General features: G+C 44.7%; 1 protein-coding gene across 5 annotated transcripts in view; it reads right to left on the bottom strand.

The window, feature by feature from the left end:
- MRTFA (myocardin related transcription factor A) overlaps positions 1-27339 on the bottom strand; it is a 157188-nt gene that overhangs the window by 15568 nt on the left and 114281 nt on the right. For all 5 annotated transcript variants that reach the window (XM_032787760.2, XM_032787769.2, XM_075067991.1 and 2 more), the window contains 3 exons: positions 5145-5200; positions 1931-2006; positions 940-1101 (listed from right to left, as the gene is read on the bottom strand). In XM_032787760.2, the coding sequence (XP_032643651.1) occupies positions 940-1101; positions 1931-2006; positions 5145-5200 (294 nt within the window). The remainder of the gene's footprint in view (positions 1-939; positions 1102-1930; positions 2007-5144; positions 5201-27339) is intronic.

Raw genomic sequence — 27339 nt, 5'->3', positions numbered from 1 at the left:
AGAGGTGGCCCTAATTGTTCCTTGGACTTCTATCTGTACATATATGGCCCCCTCCAACAATAGTATCTGTGTGTCCTACAAACATTAATTTATCCCCAAGACACCCCGTGAAGCAGGGAAGTAAGATCACCCCCATTTTAAGGATGACCAGCTGAGGCAGAGAGAAAATAAGTGATGTGTCCAAAGAACCAAGAACTGAGCCCAGATCTCTCAAGCCCCAGCTCAGTTTCTTAACCACAAGATAATTCTTCCTCTCTTCCTTGACAGTGAAGCCAGGCTTGCTCCTATCACAGCCCTGCACCTCTCAGTGAAACAAATGCATCCTTGCTCATGAGCATGCCTCCACTGGTCTCTGAAGGAGGTAGCAATTCCTTCAGCGACTGCCCAGGCTTCAGCAGGGTACGGTTATGTTTCATACAGCCTGCCCAATAAGAAGTGGGGTGATATTCCTCAGCATTCCTTTTCACCCCTGCCATGGCACTGGAATGATTAACATCTGTTCCTATTTATTTTCAAAGGAGTTGAATCCTCTGAAGATTTTAAACCAACGGAAAGCTTTTGTTTTCACACACCTGCTCACTCATGTGCCCTGTCTGCTCTCCCTGATCTGACTCAGTCATTGGGTTCTCTCTGATGAAGGGTTAAAGACATTTGTTATACAGATAGAGGGAATGCACAAGTTAGGAAACACAATCGCACAACAATTCTTCAGTCCTGGGGTTTGGGGATCAATCTCATTTTATTCTGGGAGCCCAACATTCTTTATAATCTAGAGTCTCTCCACTGCTATCCAGGCTGGGAAGGGAGCTTTGCATTCCAGAATCCCGTGACTGGAGAGGCTAAAGTTTTGGCATGGGAATGAAATCTCCTGGTATTTTTCCCATAGGGCAAAAAGACCTGAGAGCCTCCCCAGAAATACACATCCCTTACCACACTCACCAATGATGGCTTCTTTCAGGCTGGACTCCACAGGAAGGATGTTCTTCTCTACCAGCTCCATGGGACCCGGCCTCTGGGCTATCTTCTCGTTGAGGTCGTCTGCCAGTCTGGCTCTCTTCAGCTTCAGCTGCTTGGCCTGCAGGGAGGGCTCAGCTGAGGTCTCTGGACAGAAAAGAAGTAAATAAGATGGGATCAATCCTGGGATGCCCAATGTGAGCATGCTGGCATTACTATGCTTCCATTCAGGAAGAAAAGAGCCTTGCTCTCTGACACTGGATAGGAGATGCTCCCTCCACTCAAATTGGTGTCATTCAATTCACATTTATCTTTTCTTACTTCCCTTGTACCCTTCATATATGGAGTATGCTATTCCCTCCCTGACCCTGAAATTGGTCCCACACTCGCCAGCTGAACCTTCCATTGCCCCCAATCCTTTGAGCATTTTAAACGAATTTTTCTCTGGCCAGCAGAACAGTCAGCATGCAACCCTTTCTCCATCCTTCAGCCCCAACTAATGGTTGTGAACAGTTGGGGTTCACATGGCATCTCTCTCTGTAGACTAAATAAGCCATGTGAGAAGCAGATGAGTCCTTCCCAAACAGCCATAGAACTAAGGCAGCTTTAAACATAGCAGACCTGATTAGATGCTTTTCTGGACTCATTACTGGGGAGTCCTAGACAGGTTACCTGCAGCTCAGCCTCTGGACTGGCACAAAAAGCACACTTGAGAAGCTGGCTACAATAGAGGTTCCCCATTCTGGAAGATGGTTGCCAATTCTCACATCCCTGATCTCATATGCCTCCCTCCCCCAATGCATTCACCCACTCCAGAGCTATGCAACTGGCATGATCATCTGCCCACTCCCAGCTGAATAAGGGTTTGGGTGGGGGAAGACAGTAACTGTCTCAAGCTAGAAACTGTCTGGAGGGAGTCAGTGCTTGTTGTAGATCACGTCACATTTGGAGTTTGTTCCTTCAACATGTGCCATACCTTCCAGAATGTGCATTCTGACCAGCTCCGATCTCTCTGGCCGGGACCGGATCTTCCGTTTCAGATAGTCCTCTGTCTGCAGCAAAGACAGACAAGAATGCAGTGAAATCAAGTGATCAGATATAGCCTAGGATAGGCCTGCGAAGCACTGGGTATTTGGCTTTTTAAAATCCATCTTTTGTTGTTACTGAGATGTGAATGAACTGTACACAGAAGGGGATATATTCCTATCAAGATCTTCCAGCATTTAGAGCCTCAAACACAGGATCAGTTTATCTAAGGGACTGCCTGCTGCTCTTCATCCCATCCCTGAAAGTAAGAAGAGTAAGGATGCAGCTGCTGCCAGTCCTCAACAGAATGGCAGGAAGCAGGAACTTCAAAGACCCAAACCCCTTTCTTTCCATACACAGAAATGCCAGACCAAGTCAGTGTCAGCCTTCAAGGTGAGAGACTCAAGACAATGGGTTTCTGTTTATAATGCTGAGCACTGGGTCAATTGTTTGCAGAGTAATGCACACAAAAGCAATGTTGGGATTTCCACAGTCAACTTGTGGAACTCCTTACCTGAGGAGGTTGTGAAGACTAGGACTATAATAGCGTTTAAAAGAGAACTGGATAAATTCATGGAGGTTAAGTCCATTAATGGCTATTAGCCATGATGGGTAAGGAATGGTGTTCCTAGACTCTGTTCGTCAGAGGATGGAGATGGATGGCAGGAGAGAGATCACTTGATCATTGCCTGTTAGGTTCACTCCCTCTGGGGCACCTGGCATTGGTCGCTGTCGGTAGACAGATACTGGGCTAAATGGACCTTTGGTCTGACTCAGTATGGCCATTCTTATGAAGCTGGGTAATGATTTGGGCACACAGCTGAACCAACAACAAATGGAGCAGTTAAACTGAAGACGCTGTCTAGTTCTCTGACCAGCTGGACCTAACTTCTGTGGCAAGCCCCACTACAAGCTCAGCATGCTTCCTACACAGCACTCCCAGACAGCCCAGGGAAAGGGAGACTCGGATCAGTGGGTAGCAGAACGATAAGTGCTGACCACAGGAATGGACCCATTGGCAGCCTTATAACAATTTTTTTTTTCAAATATAAAAATGCACTCACCCACTGCCAAGACCCAAAAAGTAATTTAACAATTAATTTTTAGAAGAAACAGGAGGCAGAATCTACAGCCAGGGGGATGCTGCTCTCCAAGCAAAACAAATCTAAGATAGTGGTACTTGTTTCAGTCTTTTCAGAAAGTCTGTAGTGGTGGTGTTGTCTGGGATGTTCCATCAGAGATGTCATTTCTCTAATTTTGCATTGCTTTCACTTTTGAAATAAAACTCAACCCAACTGTCTGAGTAGGCGCCATTCCCCTGTGGGCTGCTCTGAAGAACACTCCTCAGAGGCCTTTTGGGGAACTGAAATCATCAAGAAACCCCACTGTACCAGCAGCTACAACATGAAGTGTGGTGCCTCTCTTTCACTCTTGGCTTCCGCTTTCTCAAGAGCCACAGGTTTGTGATTTTTAGTCTCTAACCAAGACTATTTGGAATCTCTTCCATCAAGCTGCTGGTTTTAAAGGGAAGATCACCCAGGGTTTGGAAGCACTCCAGACTAACAAAATGCACACATTGCACAGAAGTAACATCCTTTGGCTCAAAGGAAGCAAAACATACTTAGACTATTGCCATCCAAGGGTAGAAAATATGTCACAAACATAGCTGCATCAGGAGTGCATGGGGTTATGAATACTGGTGATCTCCAGAAAGAAGAGTGTGGGGAAACCTGAAGCATTGTCCTCAACTGGCATTTACTCCTGGTGGAATTCTGCATCACTGCACATGTGCACAATTCATGTCCCCCCAGATTTCTGTGCTTCCCTGTCAAAAAGTCATTTTTCTGTGGGGAAGCAGACCTTCTGATGGGGAAGCAAAGGGAAGCCGCAAAAGTGGTCACGCATCCCTGCCCAGCAGCACAAGCACGTCATTTTTCTATGATTCTAGGCAGCTGGTGGAGAGGTAAATCACTGCGGAGGGGATGGGGGAGACGGCACAGTTGGGACGGCCCAGCTGGTGGCTCCTACCCTGCGCTGGGCTCAGCTACTAGTCCCAGCTGGGCTGGGCTGGGCGGAAATGAGACTTGCTCTTCCACTGCAAGATGGGGCTGGGGCAGACCCACACCCAGAAACCTCCCCTGGCTAGAGGAAGCTCCACACCTCCCATCCCTGTTTTCTGCCCCTATTGCTCCTCAGCTGCAGGGGGCGGGGTCACTATGTGGGCAGGTGTTCCCCTGTCCACCCAACCCCTGTGCATCTGGACCCCCGCATTAAGCCTCACCCCCCTGCATCCAGAACCCCCCACACTGAGCCCCCCACACCTGAAAACCCCCTCCTCCACACCTCACCCCTTGCATCTGGAGCCCTCTGCACCCAGACCCCCTGCCAAGCCCCACCACCTAGCACCTGGATCCCCACCCCTTCACCCACACCACCCCTTGCTGAGTCCCCTGCACTTGACCCTCCCACCAGGACCACCCTGATGAGCCCCCCACCCCTGAACCTCCACCCCACTGAGCCCCAACCAGTTGCCCCCTGTCAAGCCCCAAGGACCTTCATCTGGAACTCCCTGCAGAGTTCCATTACCACTGCACCCAGAACCCCCCACTAAACCCCGATGCATCCAGATCCCCCTGCACCCTGTCCCCCACTGAGCCGCCTGCTGCGAAGTTGCCCCACACAGAATCCTCTCATCTCATACCTGGATCCACCCACACTTAGATCCTGCAAAGCAGAGCCAGGGGAGGCCTGGTTCTTGCGCTGTGTCAGGACTGGGTGAAGACTCACCGCCAAGTCCGTGTTCTGGAGTGGGAGGAGCACCTGCAGAGTGATCTCCCACCTCCACACAGCCTGTGTTCCCCACTGCCATGCCAGAGCCTCCACATTTATTTATTGACAAATGAAGTTTGTAGAATTTTAAAATATTGTGTGCAGAATTTTTAATTTTTTGGCGCAGAAACTAGTCAGGATCAGACAGAATGGGGGAGAAGTCAGCACCTCATACAAAAATGCATAGATGTGGGTGCATGTGCGATAGAGTGCTTCCAGAATGTGGCTGTATCCTTTGCGGTCTCATTTAGAGACATGGGGTTTCCAGAGTAATAAACAGAAAATACCCTCCCACTCCCAATTTCCCTTAAATTTGAAAGAGTAAACTCTCTTACCCTGGCACGCTCCAAGCTCCTTCTCTGTTCGTGAAATGCAGCTGGACTTTTCAGAGCTGTGGGAGGACAACATTTAAAGAATGAATTTAAATGGTGGAGCCCCCACCCTCTCCACTCCCACGTCACTTAGGGCTAGCAAACTAAAGTTACAAGAAATGCTCACAGCAGCTGCCTTATGCCTATGTTCAACACACTGGACAAAATTCTCACAGGTATAAATCAACACAGCTCTACTGACCTCAAAGGGCATTATGTCAGTTTATACCAGCTGAAGATTCGATCCTTTTTGATTTTGCTCAAATTCATAGTGTGGGTTAGATGTTCACTTGGGATTTACCTGTGAACTACCACATGTAAACTTCATCTGTTCATCTGCTGGGCCATAGGAATGGGGGTCAAAAATCAGATATGGGGTTACAAAATAGCCTCAGCCTGCTCTACCATGGTGGTAAAATACTCTGGACCTTGACTCCAGTGGTAGGCACCAGCATACTTGAAGAGGCATGTGAGAATGGAATGATGGAGAGGAGCCTCACGAATTGTAAAACCTCTCCATTGCCATTCAACATCACAGAAAGTCAGCTTCACCATCTGTAATATGAGGATGGTACTGACCTCCTTTGTAAAGTGCTCTGGGATCAAGAGGAAAAGCACTACATATGAGCTACGTACTACCATTAGAAGTTTAAACTTCAAAGATGAATAACTCCAAAATGTTGTATCCAAGCCTTAACCATGCATTAGATTTCATTCAAGAATAGCGAATAAGACTAATTTTAATGTTTATAGGTTAAGTTGTTTGGGAGATATGGTTTAATAATGAAACATTAGAAAATTGTTCAAAATGTGAAAATCTTTGCTTAAATTGAATGTACAAAGGAGTTATTCTCCATGTGTGTGGTGCACTAAGCTTTTGCCCAGGGGAAGGAGGAGTGGGTGAGGTCTGGTGAGTAAAGATCAGAAGCTGAGGACGCCACGTCTATTGTGGAATGTGATGGAGTTACTTCAGATTTACATCGGTGTAACAGAAAGCACAATTTAGTCCATATACTGGGAATCTGAGGGGCAGTAGCCAATAACAGAAGAGATTTATACTGTAGTAGCCAGAGTAGAACAATTTGTACAATAACTGCAGTTATTGAGAAATAACCACAGTGAGTATAAAAATACCTGCACTTTGATGGGCTAATAATGGCTCTGAGCCAGGCTAATGGGATTTTCAAGCTATCCGGTTATTGAGAAATAACCAAAAGGCATTGTGCAAGCTGGCAAGAGGAGTGCAGGGAATGTGTATAGAACTGTGGCCCAATAACTGTACAAAATCTCTACATTCTGATTGGCTCAGACAATTAAATTTAAGGGTAATTTATGACAGTAATTGATGAACAGCAAGAGACCAGAGTTGTTGGGAAAAGTTATTTTCAAGCCACAGAGAGGTGTTTGTGAACCCACACCCATCCCCCTTAACAAACACTAACCTTAACTTCTATTTTGGGCATGGCACATATGAATAAATAAGAGGGATAGCTCAGTGGCTTGAGCACTGGCCTGCTAAACCCGGGGTTGTGAGTTCAATCCTTGAGGGGGGGCCACTTAGGGATCTGGGGCAAAAATCTGTCTGGGGATTGGTCCTGCTTTGAGCAGGGGGTTGGACTAGGTCTCCTGAGGTCCCTTCCAACTCTGATAGTCTGTGATTCTATCTTAACATAGGTTTGTGTGTCTTCCCCAACATATAATGATACTGTGCATCAGGCAACCAACTGAGGAGTCATTTGGGAGAGGATGCCAAAGCAGGACTTATCCTGAGTTTTCAGTAGCATTCTATGATTAATACTTATGTTCTGTAGTAGCTCTGCCAACTTTCCTTTCTGCATAGTTCTGCCATCATACTGGAGGCAGCACATCTCTGTGCATGTTGGAGGAGTTAAATGTAATTTTCTTGACATAGTTAAAACCATCTTTATGATGCAACCTCTCTCAATTTGGTCAGCTTCATTGTAGTTCAGGGAGCATTCTGAACATAGACAAACCAAACAAGAGGGAAGAGACTTTCCTCATAAGACAAAACAAAACAAAAGTATGGCAGGATGGCTAAACAGTTGCCCTGAAGGACGGAGTTTACTCTCTCATGGGTATTCCTTTGGAAACAAACACTGGTTCGTAGTTTGCTCTATCCTGGCAGTGAGACAGACAACTTCATATTTGACCTCTGAAAATGTCAAGGGGGCACACATCCTTCCCTGCTTTCCCCAGTGCTCTATCAGAGGGCTCGCATATCAGAAAAGGGTGGTGGTTGTATAATCTTACTCCATCCAAAATAAACCAAACCCTGTACATTTTTCTTGGCCTTAAAACAACTGCATAACAAACAGCCTGGATCTGTGTAACAATTCTGCTAACTAGCCAGTGAGACGGCGAATGACCAAAGAGGAAGACATTTTCCAGGTTAGTGCTATGAGATGCAGGCTAGCTGTTCAGGGATCCGGTTTACAGACATCAGTAAAACACTTATTTATTGGAACTGTTATCCTTCGAGCTGTGAGGAAGAGGTGTATTCCAGGTAGGTGCGTGCACACCCAACACACTCTGAGCCAGAGAACTTCACCAAGCAGCACATGTAGCGGCACTCTTTGCACCTCATGGCCTTATATGGTCAGGGGAGGGGCTAAGGGGGGCACTGCCCTGATCCCCATCAGTTCCTTTGCACCGAATGTCAGAAGCAAAGACTGATGCAGAGGTGATGGAGGGTAGGTTGTGAAATATACATCTGTATCACATCTCAAAGAACAACAGTTACAGAAAGTAATTGTTTTCTTCTTCTCATAGATGCAGTCATGTATTCCATGCAGGTGACTCACAAGCACTAACCGTTGGAGGTCGGACTCGGAGTCTATTTAAACACGGACTGCAGGATTGCCTTCCCAAAATCTGCATCTGAGAAGAATGCAGTTGTAATGGCATAGTGGTTCGTAAATGTATGTACAGAGGACCAAGTGGCAGCCCTGCAAATGTCCAGAATGGGAACGTCACTTAGAAATGCAATCAATATTGCTTGGGCTCTCATAAAATGAGCTCGCACCCTCGGGAGGTCGGAGGGAGGAGGCGTAGTCTAAGCTACTTCGTATGCAGGAAGTTATCCACCTGGAGATCGTCTGGAAAGACTGCTCAACCCTTCATTCAGTTTGTACATGACACAAACAGATGCTGTGAGGAATGAAAGGGCTTAGTTCTGTGTGGGTAGAAAGCTAGATGTCGTCTGACATCCAACATGTGAAAATTCTGCTTCTTGGGGGTTAAATGCAGTGTAGGGGAAAACACTGGTAGATATATGACTTGGTTCAAGTGAAACGTAGGAAAAAACTTAGGGTGCTGCTGCAGCGTCACTTTGTCTTTGGAAAACTTTGTGTAAGGAGGTTCTGCCATCAAGGCCTGCAATTTACATACTTCACTTGCAGATGCTATCACAGAAAGGAGAGAGAGGCTCAAACAGGGGCTCAAGACAGACCTAAGTGAAGCACAGTGTACTCACAGTGCTGGTCTGTCACAACAAACTGGAGAAAAACCTCCTGCAACTCAGGAGAATTGCTATATGAAAATAAGCATCCTGAAGGTCCAGGGCAGCGAACCAGTCACTGGGCTTTAAGGCAGGGAAGACAGTTGCTAGAGTGATCATCTGGAATCTCAAATATCTGACTGTTGAGGTAACAGAGGTCGAGAATAGGTCTCACCGTCCCTTGGGTTTGGAAACAGGAAATACCGGGAGTAGAATCCATGACCCCGACAAAGTAGGAGAATCTCCTAAAACTAGTAAGGACTGAACCTACTTGAGAATCAGTATCTCATAAGACTGGTCCCTGAAGAGGGATGTGGTAGGGTGTTGGAGAGGAGGGATGGAGAGGGACTGTATAGCATAACCCGATCTGACGGTGTATAGGACCCTGTTGTCCATGGTAGTTGAGTCCCAAACACTTCATAAACAAGTAAGCCTGTCCCCAAACAGGGTGGGTGGGCATGGAAAGGGCACCACCGATACACAGAAGTCAAAATGGGTGCTTGCCAGATGTCGGGTATGGGGTACAGGGGATTAGGCTGGCTGGGTGAACCCTGAATCAGAGGATCTCCTCTTATGGTATCTAAGACTCTTCCTTGAGTAATCCCACTGCATCACAGAAAAGGACAACAGGGCAAAAAAGCCCTGCAAGTGGTATTGCTGCTGCTGCTGCCTGTTATAGTGATGTGTCTATATTGCTGGAGTACAAACTCCCAAGGAGTGCAAAGTGGTCAGGGAATCCCTGTTGGGGTCTTGTCTGAGAACAAAACCTGACCATCAAAAGTTAGGTCCTCAATGATCTGCTGCACACTGGACACAATGCTCGATTTCTGCAGCCATGAGGCTCATTCTGCAGCCTCATAATTACAGCACAAGCCATAATTCTGGCCAAGGCATCCAGCACATCCAGAGCTGACTACAGTGAAGTCTTGGCTATCAGTCTTCTGTAACAAACGCCCTGAACTCCTCTCTGGAGGCTTCTGGTAACTTCACCACAAATTTAGACATGGCAGCTCAATTTACAAAATCATCTTAGAGAGTAGCATCTGTTGGTTTGCAATGGACATCCAGCTATGGGAGGTGAGAAGAAACTGACAGGGGTCGGGCTGATGCTACTCTTAGATGGCCAGGGCAGAGGTTAAGGCCACAAGACGCAAATGCTGTACCTATGGGTACTGTTAGGCAAAGTTTTCTGGCTCCAGTGCACTGGGTGCGCACACACCTATCTGGAGTACACAGCTGCATCTACTCAAAAAAGAACCTATGCTCCACTTCAATAGGTGCATGAGAGAATCTCATCCATCTAAGGTTGTACTATATCTCCAGACCACACAGGTACATTTTATGTGAATATCTCCTTCCTTAAAAGGGAGGGAAGCACCCAACTCCTAACATTAATAAAAGAACATGTACAAAAAGGCAGCTGCCAAAGGCCCTGAAAACAATATGTAATAAGATTTCATGCTTCTACCAGGCCTTTCATATAAGATCTCTCAGTGGTTACAGACATTCATTAATTAAGCTTCAAACCTCTGTAAAGTATTAGGCCCATTTTACAGACCGCAAAATTGAGGTACAGAGATTAAGTGACATTTGCTCAGCATCAGTCATACAGAGAGAGTCCATGGCACACCTAATAATAGAACCCAAAAGTTCCAGCTGTCTTCTACACCACATTGCAGCTATGCTCTTGTCAGTTGGTTGGTGACTGAAGCACTTCTCTGACTATCCCAACTTGTATGGAGTTGGAACACATGACTGCAAGGAGCCAGTTAGGAGCTTCAGGAAAGACCTAATGATTGAGTCTCTCTCTAGCCATTAGGACTCCCTTTACAAGATTTACATTAGAAAAGTGAACTGCTACTGGCAGCACAGTTCCACAACTTGCCCTCTGGACCTATGTCCTTTCTGGCTGGTGAAGGCCAAGAGGGAAGACTTGATGTCACTGCTGGAAATGGTCAATGCCATCTTTAAGGAGAGCAGCTTATCAAACTCTCTTAAGGAACCTGTTGTATAGCATTTGCTCAAGGAATCATCTCTTGAGGCTGACAACCTATTATCAAGAATCTAACCTTTTTGATTAAGCTTAAGAAGGTTGTGGTGAGAACTCTAGGAGTATCAGATGCTTATGATTTCCTTGTCCCATGTCAATCTGGGTTCAGACTTTGGTACAGCACACTAACTGCACTGATGATGTTAATTTATCTTCTCTGGTGGCAGAAAAAGATTAGGTATTCACAGTTAAAGTGTTAGATCTATCAGTTGTCTTTGATACTATTGATCATGAGGAGATGATGACTTGCCTACAGACTATAACAGATGTACATGAGACTTCTTTTGGGCAGCTCTGTCCCTTCTGTACTGAGCATTCTTAGAGGGAGGTAGTGGATAGTTCCTGGTCATCCCCAAGGGTTATTTTGTGTAGTGTCCAATAGGTTCCATTGTACCTCCCCACCTCCTTAATGTATACATGGGGCCAGTGAAAGAGGTAATGAGGAGACCTGGGCTGCAGTGTTTTCATTATGTTGAAGACTACCAGCTTTCTATTTCACCTGAGCCTACAAGTTATGTCAATTGCTTTACCCAGTGTTTGGTTAAGACTAGGGCATAGAAGTGAGTTATCTTACTGAAGCTCCATCTGGAAATCATTAATGTTGGTGGGTAGGAGTAAGTAACTAGGAGACATGGCCGAAATTGTCCCCCGCATATTGAGAATGTGTGTCCACCATTCATCAATACAGTTTGCAATCCAGGTGTTGTTACTCGATCCCCAACTGCTGGTAAAGGATCAGACAGAAGTAGTTTCTAGGATGGTCTTTCTCCCCAGTCTTCATCTGAACAAGAGAATAATTTTTTTTCTACCCCCATCCATGTCTAAGATTAAAGAGTGTAATGCTCCCTACATGGAGCTACACCTTAAATCAAACCAGAAACTGAAGCTAGTGCAGAATGTGACAGCCTACTACTGTCTTGCTAAGAGATGTATCTTGCTAAGAGTAAATGATTTGTGCTCTACAATCTGCACTGGCTGCCTGTGAGTTTCCAAGTGAAGTTTAAGGTATTGATTTTGACCTTTAAAGCCCTAAACTGGCTCGCGTCTTGGTTACTTGAGAGTCCGCCTCTCTGTCCATATATTACTGTCACAGTTGCAATCAGTAGTGGTACTCAAGTTGGCACCCTCCTCCTATAAAGAGAGGGAGTTGTTGGCATAGCACAAACTAGCAGATGATCTCCACTGTGTCCCTTTGCTCTGAAACAGTCCAAATCATCTGACCATCAGGACATGCCTCAGGCTCTATTTCTTCACCCAGGGTTTTGGAGACAGAGGCCTGATCTACACTTCCGCTTAAATTGATGTAAGATGTGAAAAAAATCACCTCCCTGAGCAACATAGCTTACATCAACATAAGACAGTGTCTACACCACACTATGTTGGCAGGAGACTCTACCCCACTGACTTACCTTCCACCTCTCAAGGAGGTGGAGTACTGAAGTCGATGGGAGAGCGCTTTCCCATCGACTCATCATGTCTTCACCAGACCCATTAAATTGACGACGCTGCATCAATCGCAGAAGTGTCAATTTAGCGTGCAGTATAGACAAGCCCAGAGAGTCATGATAAGGGCTGGTACTTATAATTAGGGAGGTATTATTTCTTGGATTTTATTTCATCTGTGGTTCATTATTTTCTGAGTTTAGGGTAAGGAACCACTGCTTATCCAATCCTTTTACATGACTATAATTTAAGTTTTTATGGCAACAGTCTCTAGAACCTGGGATAACTGCAATTTTAATGAATTATACATCAAAATAAATAATAATTGTGATGATTTGTGAATGTCTATGTACAGCTTATGTTGCCTGCAGTATTGGTATAGCTGTGCTGGTCCCAGGATATTAGAGAAACAAGGTGGGTGAGTAAAAATCTTTTACTAGACAAACTTCTGTTGGTGAAATACAAGCTTTTGAGCTACACAGAGCTCTGCTACACAGACACCTGAAGAGCAGCTCTATTTAGCTTGAAAGCTTGTTTCTTTCTCCAACAGAAGGTGGTCCAATAAAAGATATTACCTCACCCACCTTGTCTCTCTATGTACATCTTATGAACTCCAATCTGATTTTGTTAACTGTCTATATCCTTATGTTTTTGGCTGTCTCTTAGTATATTCTTACATCAAAGCCCTTGTGCTGAGGAGGAAAGAAGGAATGCTGGTGTGCCTGACTTTGAACAGAACAATCATTAAAGGTTATCAGCACCTGAATAGATCACTTCTAACAAAACAAGGGATAGCTGGAGCCTGGATGGAGCTCTGCCCAGCTTGTCTAGACAGTGCTAGGATTTTGAGAACTCAGATGTAGACACTGGGGAACTCAGAGGGACTCAGAGCCAGAGGAAGCTTAGGCAGGACAGCACTGACTGCAAAGGTCAGAGAGAGACTGACTAGGATTCAAAGGAGAAGCCATATGCTGAAGCAGGGATTCTGGACTCCTCATAGGTCTCTGACCTAAGTCAAATAACATTCCAGAGGCATAAGGAAACTGAGGCAGGTTAATGCAAGTATGCATTTGTTATTTTGTGTAGATCTGTGTATTACTTGTGCTAGCTAAAGCAATGAGTGATTGTTTTTTGGAATCCTTACAAAGCCTGCATGTCCACTTGCTTTCATTATCATCTGTTCCTGCACAGATGAAATGCAAACCCAGAGCACCCATGATGTTGGAGCTCTGAGAAAGGGTGTGCATAGCTATTGGGGAGTCAGAGGGTGAGGGGTGGTTACACTGGTGTAGAGGGGGTAGGGCATGTGGGCTGCAAGGTCCCATTTCTACAAATGTGTGAGAGAACCTGTGCCCAGGAAGCATGCCGATGTTGCCAAGGAAAGAGACAGTGCTGCAGCCTACTCAGAGCAAGGGAAGTTTAATGCCACATAGATCTAGCATGTTGGAACCCAAACACAACAGCCTGGTGAGCTACAACAGGGTTGTGTGACAACAATACACACCAGAACCTTGTCATGGAGAGTCAAGCCCATTCTATTACATCCACTACGAACATTCTTTTTGGTTCTGAAGTTTTCTGGTGCAGTGTTACTCTAGATGAGGGAGAAGTTCATGGTAAGCCAAAAAACACAAGTTGTCTCTCTCATCCTGGACTTGCTCAACCTAGAGTGTTTGCTTCCTTTTGGAGCCCAATCAAAAATAAGCTACAAAAGCTACAAAATTACAGTGCCCTATCCCAACATGGAGTAGATATACAGAGCTAGTCTGTGTAATCATGTTTTCTATTCGTCCTTTCTCCCATGTTCCTTCCGTTTGTTAAACCCACTCACTACATCTTGTCTTATGTTAGATTGAGAGCCATTCGATGCAGGGCATGTCTATTACTGGGTCTCTGCGGTGCCCAGCACAAGTCTTGATTCCGAGCTGTGAAAAAATAAAAAGCATAAGGCATCACTGTTTGTGAAGAAGTAGTGGAAAGCTCAGCAGATGAGAGGTAGGAGAGGCATAACTCATGCTGCAAGTCCCCAAGAACCAGCAGAACCAAGATTTTTCCAAAGGGTACAGTACAGAAATGTAAAAGAGATGTCCCTCCCAAAGGAGTCTCACTACCTGTACACTCAGTGGAACTATCCTATCAGGAAGAGATATGAACTCCCAAGTCCTTTCTTCATGGCACTCAATAGCCTTTAGGATCTGAAACTCAGTGGCTGCAGATTGCCATATTTACATTCTAACCTATTAGGAAAATGCCCTGATGTTACCAATGATTGTCAGTAACGGGTCCCATTGAACTGGTATTAAATGTGGTTTAACTGGTGGAATAGAGGAGATAAATCATTGTCAACACTGTTATAGAAAACATGTTAGACAGCACATTCCACCAGGTTCCACTTTCTGCAACAGAGTTGTAAACGGTTTTGTCCTATTCCCTCTAGTAAGTAACCCTTTTTAATATCTGTTGAGGGGAGTCAGAACAAATCCTTTGCTGACTACCACTAACAAGAAGTCATTTTCCTGCTATAGATTGACTGGTGAGGACCTCAAGAAATCCTATATACAGGCTTAGAGGTTTTCTTTCGCCTTTCAGTAGATGGGAGGGATGTTGGTTATGGACAATTCTGATGCTTCCTTACCAATTCCTAGAGTTGAGATTTTAATTAAAAGCATTAGCCTCTCCATTCTTATACCATTAGCTCGCAGGAGAAATCCATTCTGGAGATACAGAAGTGCTCCAAGCCTTATTGCTTTCCAATTCCTCCCTCCTTCTCCCACCCTCGAGGATATGCATCGCCGCTACTATCCTGACAGACTGACCTTCAAAAGTTCTCAGTCCTGCTCCTCAATTATCTGTAGTAATGCACAGAACTCCCCTCCCTGCAACCCAGAGAAGAAAATCCATTTATCCCTCACTGTCTATCATGTGTGACAGTCTGTACCATTATGTTCACCACTTTTACAAGACTATGATAAATTTTGTATAAAGTATGCCTTGTGAGGTATCATTTGAAAATCCATAATCTGCTGATTAAATGGTAAAATGTGTGTGGAGACATTATATGTAACGTTATAGAATTCTACTGTATGATGTTTCTAAGATACACACCGATTTAGATACAGCAGTGTTTGGATTGAAGTGTTTGGGATAACAGGATTTGTGCATATATTTTCTATTAATGAAATAATGGACTTGATATGAGCATGTGCTGTCCAGAAAAGGGCTGGGAGTACAAGATGCACATTTCTGGGTACAAGTCTGGGACTGGGAATTTGCTGGTGTCACTCTGCAATATAATAAATCAGGAGTGACTGGCTATAGCACTAATCACTCAGCTGGAAGTAATTTACATGCTAGATGCTACGTGAGAGCAGGCCAGGAGTGGTTGCTCTCACAGCGAAGCAGTGTAACGGGTACCCCCCGCTGGAAGAACTGAGGGGACACAGTTGTTCAACAGCCCAAACTGTACCCTGGGTAATGTCACATCATGTTCTTATGGCATCATACTAGGCTACTATAGCACTCTTGACCTAGGGGATCAGGAATCAAATCTTTATCTCCCATACAGCAGAGCAGACAATTAAAGTCATGCACATCAGCTCAGACTCTATTTTCATTTATGTCTTACTCTGCAGCACCTGAAAATAAAATTCGGACTTGAAGAGGGGTCAAGGCCATGAAACTGAAAGTCAAAAAAAAAAATAGCCAAGTTCCCGTTACCTACTATGAGAAATAAGTAGAACTGTGAACCAAGTTCATTCTAAGAATGAAACAGTGGGGGAAGGAGTAGACTTGATCTAAGAAATGGAAGTCAAAAGTAACAGACAAAACATTTCTGTACACATCCTGTGTTTGCATATGGGGCTCACAGAGAGACACCAAAAGCCAATGTAGGCAAACAGAGAATAACGAAGGGTGTCAAGGTCTTGGATGGTACTCTGCACCCCGCCTATCCAAGGAAATAGATATCCTGCAGCACCCCTCCACTCCTATGGGTAATAAGACATGCTGGAGGCACCTCACATTGTTGTAAGTGAAAACAACAGATGAAAGCCACAACTGGTTTCTAGTCATGCAGCTCTGCAGCACTGGAGAGGCACTGAATGCACATGCCCATAATCCCAAAATCATGCTTGGGAGGGTGGGGGGCATCAGGGGGTATGTAGTAAGGTCTGAATCCAAAATCAGCTGCCAGACAACTGGCGAAGTAAGAAGGAATTAAATACTACAACTCAACTAAAAAATCTTCAAGTGGGAGTTTGAAATTCCGTTTTGCTGTCAAATCAATATCCGGGGGAGGGAAAGATTCGATCTCCCTTTGCTCTGACAAACAAGGCTCCCCACTAACCATTTCCTAACACATGTATCTTGCTCTTGTGTCACACCCAAAACTAAACCTCAGACTTGCTGACTTAATTCAAAGCTTTCGGAGGACTAGTAAAGAGCGGCCAGCTGTTTACTTATCTCCTCCTCTAGGTATGTCTCGAATTTTTCTCTTCTGTTTATTACCCTCTTGTAAAAAAAATGAGATAAGAGCCACAAACATGTTTGATGGTTTCCTTTGTTAGCTCAGGGTGGGGTTCTCCAAGTGCCATTTGATCAGAAACAGAAATCTCAAACCAACCCTTGGGGAGCTGGCTCCTTCTCCTCAACCTCCATCCCACAAGGCATCTTACGTCAACCTAACTATATAAGAGTATGTCTACACTGCACAGTTGTCTCCAAAACTTTTTTCTTTCCTGGTACTTAAAAAAATACCCCAGCAAAAAACAAAAGTTTTGCTGATGCGAGTGGCAATATGAACGCAGCTTTGTCGACAGGAACGCGCTCCTGCTGATAAAGCTTATGCCGCTCGTGGGACTGGAAGTATTTTGTCGGAAAAAGTGCCAATGAAATACTGCAAAAGGCATTCACACAGCCTTGTGGCTAAAAGCTGCATAACGTAGACAGGCCCTAGAGTGTCTGCACTAAAATTTTGCTCCCACCAATTTAACTGTCCTGCTATGCTGACTTAACTTCACCTCCCCAAGAGGTGTAGAGTCAATGTAGTTATGTTGACTCAGTGTCAGTGTAAACACTGCATTGCTTTCTACTGTTACTGGCTTTCAGAAGCAGCCCTACAATGTCTCACACTGATGGAACAGTCGGTACAAGCAAATCCTGGTGAGGACACGTACCACTGACACAAGGAGCACAGTGTGGACAAGCAAGTGATTTAATTACTGCAGCAGCTGTATGCCGACATAGCTTAGGTCAATATAATTTTGGAGTGTAGACATGCCCTTACAAACACTATTTCTCATGTTGTGGGAGCTTCAGCACATTAAGGACAGTGGTCACAAAGTAACTCCCAAATCGTCTTCACGGCTCATTTCCAAATACAAAGTTAGCAAAAAGACACTGGATAGTAACATGTATTAAAAACACCAAGATAGTGGGGAAAAAAACAGGAGAGCTGGAAATGACAGAAAGGTCTACCACCAGTATCCTATTTCATCCCATTCCTGCCCCCTACACAACTGCAAGGAAATCAAATAGACGGGACACATACGGTTGATCTTAATGGATAATTCCCACTCAGGACCTGATCTAAGGGCCACTGAAGTCAATGGAAAAAACAATGAGGAGTCTCTGTGGCACCTTAGAGTCTTGATGAAGTGGGTTTTAGCCCACGAAAGCTTATGCCCAAATAAATTTGTTAGACTCTAAGGTGTCACAAGGACTCCTTGTTGTTTTTGCTGATACAGACTAACACAGCTACCCCTTTGAAACCTGAAGTCAATGGAAATCTTTGGATTACTGCTCTAGAAGAAGCTGAAACCTCCTGTGCCCACAGTGTATGTGGCAGGGGTGAGGAGAAAAGGGATCACTTCACAACCAAGGATATAAGCAACTAATAAATGTATACATATTACACACAAAAACTGTTAAAATGAAGTTAAAGTTGAGAATATGTATCAGTAATTTAAGGGTAAAAATGATTTACAGGGATGTTGCCATTATTCCAAAACCACACATTATAAACTCAGGAAATTCAGAGTTATGGTAATAATTAAAAGAAATCCAAACACGTTAAGGTGAGAAACACACAATTAAGGCACCCAAACAGCCTTAACACTGCCCTTTAGCGTTGCCATTCAATAATCCTATGATTATTATTAGTGCATAATAGTATTCGTAGCCTCTGATTAAATTTAAAGAACTGTTTCCCAGCACATTTTTCCTTTGGTGGCATCACTACAGGACCAAGTTAACATTACAGTAGAACCTGAGTTACAAACACCTTGGGAATGGAGGTTGTTCATAACTGAAATGTTTGTAACTCTGAAGAAAACGTTATGTTTGTTCTTTCCAAAGTTTACAACTGAACGTTGGCTTAATACAGCTTTGAAACTTTACCACGCAAAAGAAAAATGCTGGTTTTAACCATCTTAATTTAAATGAAACAAACAGAAGTAGTTTCCTTACCTTTTCAGAAAAATTTTTTCCCTTTATTTTTTTTTTTTATAGCAGTTTATGTTTAACCCAGTACTGTCCTGTATTTGTTTCCCCCCCCCGCCGCCCCCCTCCTCCCGGTCTCTGCTGCTGCCTGACTGAGTACTTCTGGTTCCAAATGACGTGTTTGGTTGACCGATCAGTTTATAACTAGTTTTTATAACTCTGAAGTTCTACTGTATTTGGATACCTTAACTGTGCATTTTTTAGCTTAACATGTTTGGATATCTTAAGTGTAGCCTCAACTCTGCATTTTCTGGGTTTATAATAATTGGCTTTGGAATAACTCCGACATCTCCATAATGTTTTTTATCTTTAAGTTACTGATATGTACTCTCAAATTTAACTCCATCTTATCAGTTTTTTGTCTGGGAATGTACTTAGTTTTTTTTAAATGTCATACATAAACGCTAACTGATAAACGCAAAGAAAACATTACCATGAAATATTTCCAAAGATTTTAAGATGTGCAGTACAAACTTTAAGTCTTTACTTTTAATGTTAGGAGCAGATTCATCAACACACCAAAGCAGCACAAACCAGTCAGAGAGAACCAACCAGTTAAGCTGGGTTTGTAGCTGCTCTGCATTACCTGAGCAGCACAAAGCAGGTAGAGCATACGAGTGAATCTGGCCCTTAATTTGCAACTATCTTACTGGTTCAGAGGGCTGGGTTAGTGAGACAGGCATTACATGAAGGGAAGACGAGGGCTTGGGGGGAATCCACTGCAGAAGTCTCAATGTCTGTGTGCTTTAGGTGTTTCCCCTTCATTTCTCAGTTCCCCCAGCAATGCTGCCTCAATGTACAGTGAAGCTGAGCCAAGACAAGTGGTATCAGGAGCCAGGGCTGCCCAGAGGGGTGAGCAAGTAGGGCAATTTGCCCCAGGCCCCACAGGGGCCCCGCAAGCCCTGGCCCAACAGTGGTCTGGGTTTTCAGCGGCATTTCGGCAGCAGGGAGCCCTTCATTCGCTCCAGGTCTTTGGCAGCATTTCAGCAGCGGGGAGCCCTTCAGTGCTGCCGAAGATGCAGAGCGACTGAAGGGCCCCCTGTCGCCGAAATGCCAGCGAAGACCCAGACCGCTGCTGGGTGAGTACAAGCACCGCAGCTCCCCCTCTTTGCCCCAGACCCCTTGAATCCTCTGGGCAGCCCTGTCAGGAGCCGTTCCAGCACTAATATCCAAAGCTAGAATGTAGCCATGGAATCTTTAGACAGCAGTGACACTTGGGCCCAGTATTCTACTAATGAGAACTCGACACATTGTGTCTAGTTTCCCTTTATATCATACTATCTCTACACTGAAAGCACTACAGCCAGGGGCGGCTCTAAGCACCAACGTTCCAAGTGCGTGCTTGGGGTGGCAAGAAGCAGGGGGCCTTCTGCCAGTCGCCGCTAGGGCGGCAGGCAGAGTGCTTTCGGCGGCTGGCCTGCGGAGGGTTCACTGGTCCCGCGGCTTCAATGGACCCTCTGTGCTTGAGATGGCAAAATGTCTAGAGCCGCCTCTGACTACAGCAGCAGATAATCTGCTGTAGGGTGGACACTTGCTACAATGATGGAAGAGTTTTTTCTGTCACTGTAGTTAATCCAGCCCCTTAAGAGGCAGTGCCTAGGTCAGTGAAGGAATTGACGTATGCAGGGGTTAGGTCGACTTAACTATATATCTCAGCCATACAGCTAGGTCAACCTAAATGTTAGGTTTAGGCCAGGCCCAAGTAATTTCAACCAACAGAATTGTAACATGCAAGTTAGATGTAGAGGAAGGGTGGTACAGTAACTCCTTACTTAATGTTGTAGTTATGTTCCTGAAAAATGTGACTTTAAGAGAAACAATGTTAAGCGAATCCAATTTCCCCATAAGAATTAATATAAACGGAGGGGGATGGGAGTGTTAGGTTCCAGGGAAATTTTTTTTTTGCCAGACAAAAAACTATATTATATAGATATACACACAGTAAATTTTAAACAAACAATTTAATACTGTTCACAGCCATGATGATTGTGAAACTTGCTTGAGGTGGTGAAGTTAGACGGTGGAAGAGGGAGGGATATTTCCCAAGGAATGTCTTGCTGCTAAATGATGAACTAGCACTTGGCTGATTCCTCAAGGGTTAACACATTGTTGTTAATGTAGCCTCTCACACAAGGGAGCAGAAACATGAGGGAAGGGAGACAGCATAGCAGATAGAGACAGACACACACCTTGTGTGTGGGAGAGAGCGAGAGATGCACATTGCCCCTTTAAGTAAGGTTTCAGAGTAGCAGCCGTATTAGTCTGTATCCACAAAAAGAACAGGAGTACTTGTGGCACATTAGAGACTAACAAATTTATTTGAACATAAGGTTTCATGGGCTACAGCCCACTTCATCAGGTGCATAGAATGGAACATATAGTAAGAAATATATATACATACAGAGAATATGAAAAGGTGGAAGCAGCCATACCAACTATATGGCTGGAAATATTAACAATATTATTGGGTGGGTTAAGTATAGCTGGAAAGATTAACAAATGACCCACTCTTAAGTGCATTGTCTTTTTAAGTGGATCAGGAAGTTGAGACAGCAGCTGCTGCCCCAGGCTCTCTCCGTCCATGTCCCCTCCCTGCTCTATATGGAGAAGGTGTAAGCGGGGTGCAGGAGCAGGGGGGAAGTGGACACCCTGACATTACCCCCGCTTTTCCCCTCTGCACAGCAAGCAGGAGTCTCTGGGAGCAGCTCCAAGGCAGAGGGCAAGGGCAGCAAATGGCAGTGGGGGGAGGGAGGCAATTGATAGCCTGCTAGGTGGCTGTAGCACGGGAACTTAGGGGAGCGGGGAGCTGATAGGGGGGCTGCTGGTCCATCCTGGTTCCAAGCCCCCACCAGCTAGCTGCAACGGGCTGCTCTTCCTGCAAGCAGTGAACAAAGCAGGCGGCTGCCAAACGACCTTAGACGGGAGCATTGCACAACTTTAAATAAGCATGCTCCCTAATTATCAGCAATGGAACAACGAAACAACATTAATTGGGATGACTTTAAGTGAGGAGTTACAGTAGATGGCTGAGATAAGTCTGATATCAATTACTTTAGTTGTTGATCTGAACCAGTCTTCAGCATACACAATAGCAAATAGGTAAAATAATAATTAAAAGCTTAATTATAACTTAGTTGCTTTAAAAGATAGCCTACACAGATTTCAATTCATTTCAACTTTACGAAAAGTTTGGTGTGTGTGTGTATGTTATTCCACTGTTAACCTGATTAGGAACAACGAAAAACCTGACACGGTGCTAAGTTTCTTAAAAAACCTCAGGTTTTAGTTAATTTGAACACAAATCAATTAACAAATCTATTTGTCAGTTTCCAGAAAATTCACTCTGTACTTTAAGAGTGCTGTAATTTGTTGAGAATATGCTGTATTCTTCCATTCAAAACAAAGAGGCTGAATCCACATTTAAGTGCAAAACAGAAAACATTACGTATGACCACAACCAGATCCTCTAAAATGAGTACGCATCACTTTAAACATTTCATCTCATTTACAGAAGGGATACAGATTTGTAATAAATGTCTGCTTCCATTAACTCTTGGTAGGCAGCATGTATTACCAAAAACCCTCAGAGTTTAAAAAATTAAGAAAGGGTCAGGAAGGACACCTATAGCTTTTCAATCTCCAAACGAGGACAGAAGGATCTCTGACAGGAATCCTTTGATTCATCCATTCTTGGACCAGACTTCATGTCTGTCCCTTTGATGAATAATCTCTCCTCTGCCTAAGCAAACTTCTGCCAACTTGGCAAAATGCCTGGGCAAAAAAATTAAAAAGACCATCCCCAGCCTCTGTCACAAAAAGCAAAGATCTGAACAAGCAAAAAGAAAAAGTTTTGCTTACAAAAGGACTGTTCAGGGGAGGAGTGGGCTGCATTACCCTGGGACAGGGACCCCAGAGAATTCTGTCCAGTCCCTCGCAAAGGTAATTGCCATATATGATTTCATTGCCCTGGACTACGCCTCTTTGGAAAGCAGCCTGTATCTGTACATTTATTGCTTTGTTACAGGAACATCTAAGAGACAAATGCCGCCTATGGAATCCTTGAACGCATCCTCCCCTTCCTACAACTCCAGTGAGGAGAAAGCTGAGTAAGTTGCAGGTTTTCACTGGCAGCAAACTAAATCAGCAAGCATGTTTTATTAATCAAGGAAGATACAAATACAACCAAACATTAGAGTTGTATGCATTTGTTTAAAATGGAAATGAACAGGCACACCAGATACAGCCCTTAGGCTCCTGGCAGGTTGTCAATGTAGCTCTCAGTGAATGTACAGATTCCCCCCACATACCCAAGGTCAGACTCAGAGGCAGGATGCAGCATGTTTTAAGAGATGTGATCAGAGTCAGAGATATGGCAAAACTCCCCACCCCACTCCTCAAGAAGCAGACAAGCTAAAAGTGAACTGCAGCACAAAAATTAAAAATGAATTAATTCCAAATTTCTGTGCTATATGCTGCTAACATGTTGAGGGAAGAGGGATTTCAGAATAAATCTGAACTAGCCATTAAAAAATTCTTTTGTTGGATCTAGTACTTCTTGATTCTTGCAGCACTCTCAAAATATGACATCACAAATACCAGCAGTCTCACTGCAACCTCTAGCATTTGTAATTCTGGGATACAATAAGTGAACCAGGAAGTACCAAGAGGATTTCATAGAGTAAATAAAGCATTTTGAAAGGTTAAAACGTACACACCATAGGTTCCCCACAGCCTGGTTACTAATAACATTCAGTGGATAAATCTGGGATTAACTCAGTTTTCATTTTTTGCTTTATACTAGAAAAGAAAGTATAAAGGAAAAGAAAAATACCAACTTGCAGATCTTTACATCTCTCCTGTTTAGTGTCGAATGAAAGAAAAACTAGGTGCAACGCTTAGATGACTGATAAATTTTCAGTGTGGCTCTCAGTGTAACATACAGATTCCCGCCACAGTCTCTTTGATCAGGAGAATCATAAATGGGGCAATATGGTAGATACTTGTTTATTATCAAAATGTGTTTGGCATGTTGTAATACAGAAAATAAAGACAGCTCCTGCTTCAGATAATTTATATCAAATCTACTGGGTGTGATCAGAGCATACTGGTTAGCATATGTTTCTAACACAGGCATAATCCACTTTCAGGGGATTAGAGCAGTTAATAATTCCTTTGGAATTTAAACTATAGTATTTTAGACTACAATCCTGCAATGAGAGATACAGTGCCCTAGCTGCAAAATCTCCTGTCTCTGAGAATCTGGAATGGAGCATGAGAACACCCATGGATCCATCCCTATATTCCAGAATATAGATGGAAACTGGAAACAACAACACCAAAACCCCATCAGCGTTAACCTGTAAACTGGATCAGAGTGGTGATGTTATAAATTACACGGAACAGAGCGCCAAGGTCCAGCAGTGTAATAAAGAGAGTGGAGTGACCCAGAACACACACACCTTTCCATTCTGGATAAAAGAAACCCAACACTCAGTTTAGGGACTAGTGGGGACAGGGCTCCATTCTCAGTCAGTTTCCATAATCTGTGCAGACAGTTTGAAGGAGAACAGAAGGTGAGCCAGTACGCATCAGGATTAAGCCTGGTGGATGGAGAGGAAACTGATGTCAGACAAACTCCTGCATAAACTGTCAGAGGAGAGCAAGAGCTGGTAAATCCCATGAATCTCTGTCCACTCACTCAGCTGCCAGCAGTAGCTAGAGGGGGCATTAAACAGATATGGACGGATTATTTCCTTTGGGCTGGCCTGTCCTTACCGCCTTTCTATCCACTTAGACATTTAAAACACACCAGTACACTAGTGGAACAGCCAGACTCTGGTGTCAAAGTTCAATGAAATAAGACCCCTATTAAGGAGAAGGGAAAAAGAGAACTGCCCCCCTCAGGCTCTGCATTGCAGCTGTCAACCAGGATCATGCCCTCTCTGATACTAGGATATGTCTACACTGGCAGAGTTACAGTGCCTCTCAGAGAGCGCTGACGGGAAACCACTGTTGTGTGTTCACGGTCAACTGCCTGCGCAATAGCATCTCCACACTTATGGTACTATTCAGAATGGTGCACTCTGGGCAGCTATCCCACAGAGCACCCCTTTCTCTTCTGCCGCTAAGAGTTGTAGGAATGCGGAGGGGGTTGCGGGGCATCCTGGGTCCTGTCCCAATACCCTGTGATGCATTGCTTCACATCCCGGCAATCCCTGTGCTTCCATCCGCATTTGGCGCCATCTTTCAATGGTTTGTGTACTGCACGTTCTGCCTCTTCGGTCTGCAGGAACGGTTCCTGAACTGTTGACCAGTATGCTGCTCGCTCTGACTAACACGTCACAAGTGGCATTGGAGTTTATTCCTTAAACTATAAAGGCAAGAGGAGTGTGACATTGATCTCACCACACGTACTAGCTACAACATGAGATTGCTTGCGGCAGTCACAGAGATGCTGATCACAGTGTAACACCGCTGTTGGGCTTGGGAAACAAGCACTGAGTCGTGGGATCACATCGTCATGCATGTCTGGGATGACGAGCAGAGGCATCCAAGAACTCTTGGATGAGGAAAGCCACATTCATGAGACTATGTGATGAGCTCGCCCCAGCCCTGCAACGCAAGGACACGAGAAGGAGAGCTCCCCTGTCACTAGAGAAGCAGGGGGCAATTGCACTGTGGAAGCTGGCTATTCCAGACTGCTACTGATTGGCTGCTAACTTGGTCTGAGTGGGCAAGTCGACTATTGGATTCATGTTGTTGTAAGTGTGCAGGGCCATCAATCACATCCTACTCCAAAAAAAGTGACTCTGGGCAATGTGCATGACATTGTGGATGGCTTTGCACAAATGGGCTTCCCTAACTGTGGAGGGGAGACAGATGGCACGAATATTCCAATTCTGGCACCAGACCATCTAGCACATTAATTACAAGGGATATTTTTCTATGGATCTCCAGGCACTTGTGGATCACCTGACATTAATATAGGCTGGTCCGGAAAGGTGCATGACGCACGCATCTTTCAGAACACTGGCCTGTTCAGGAAGCTCCAAGCAGGGACTTTCTTCTCAGATGAGAAGATCACCGTAGGGGAATTCAAAATGCCTATTGTGATCCTAGGAGACCTCGCCTACCCCTTAATGCTGTGGCTCATGAAGCCATACATGGGGCAACTTGACAGCAGCAAGGAGCGGTTCAACAACAGGCTGAGCAAGTGGAGAACAACTGTTAAGTGTGCTTTTGACCATTTAAAGGCTCGATGGTGCTGCCTATATGGGAAGCTGGACCTGGCCAATAATAATATTCCTATGCTTATAGCCACGTTCTGTACACTCCATAATATTTGTGAAGGGAAGGGTGAAAGCTTCACTCAGGGCTGGATTGCTGAGGCTCAGCACCTGTAGGCTGAATCTGAACAGCCAGAGACCAGGGCTATTAGAGGGGCGCAGCATGAGGCCATAAGTATCAGGGATGCCTTGAGGCAGCAATTTGAAGCTGAAAGCTACTAGTATTTGTTGCTATGCTCGAGTGTGCAGTCCTTGTAATGCTAGGAGGTGATCATGATTGGTGCAGAGGATGCAATATGAAGGTTTAAGATAACTGACTGTTGCTTTGCAGGGCTCTGTTTGCTTTCAATTTATAGAATAAAGATTGCTTTCAAACCAACACAATTCTTTTATTAAAAAACAACAACTGGAGGAGAGAGAACAAAAAACACATCAGCACTGAGTGGGATGGGGAAGTCCCAGGAGGAGGTGGGGTCCCAGGAAGGTTAAAGATTTGTGTAGGTCCAGGGATCATATCCAACCTTCTCCTTTGGAGTACATTGCAGTGAGTAGTGTACTTCAACAGGGCCAAACCGCAGAGGGATGGGCGTTGAGTGCAATGGGTACTGGGAGTCCGCAGGGCTGGACTGTGATGGGGCAGGAGTGGAATGCCATGGGTACAGACTGGAGCCAAGAGGTTGAAAAGAGTGTGTTGGCAGTGTCCAGGGCATGCATGGGAAAGTTTTGTGACAGCGGCTGCAGGGAAGGGCGGGCATGTAGCTGCTCGGTTTGCAGTGCTAGTATTGCCTGGAGCGTGTCTGCTTGGTGCTCCATAACTTTAGAGAGTTGCTCCGTGACATCATTCTGGCATGCCATGTTCTCCTTTTGGTCCCTCTTCTTGCTGTCCTGCCAATCCTTCAGTTCCTGTTTTTTGGCCACAGGGTGCATCATAACCTCACAGAGAAAGTCCTCCTTAGTTCTTCATGGCCGCTTTCTAATTCTATTCAGCCGTTCAGCCGGCGATAAAGAGGGAGGCTGGGCTAGGCTTCCAAGGTCATCTCCATGAAGCCAAAAACTCAACATTTTACAGAAGCAGTATTGTTTTCAACACAGAGAACACTGATTCAGTGATTCAAAATACAGTCAGTCCTCACATATCTGTCACTAACTGGCTGACCCCAAGCAAACACACATGAGCCACAAAACCCCCAAAATGGTGAGCAGCAGCAGGGGCAGGGTAAATCAGTGTTCCTGGTCCCTACAGTACACTGGGCACGTAGCTCTTGGGGACAGTCAGCACTGCAGCGGGGCCTGATAATCATTCCTGTCCCCACATTTTCCACATGCTGTATTCATTATGGAAGATATCTCGCTGCTGAGGGTGAG

The sequence above is a fragment of the Chelonoidis abingdonii genome, chromosome 1 (genome assembly GCF_003597395.2).
Source record: "Chelonoidis abingdonii isolate Lonesome George chromosome 1, CheloAbing_2.0, whole genome shotgun sequence".
NCBI lineage: Eukaryota > Metazoa > Chordata > Testudines > Testudinidae > Chelonoidis > Chelonoidis abingdonii.
Note: the sequence above shows the minus strand (reverse complement) of the source record. Positions and strands in the feature narration are given on the sequence as shown.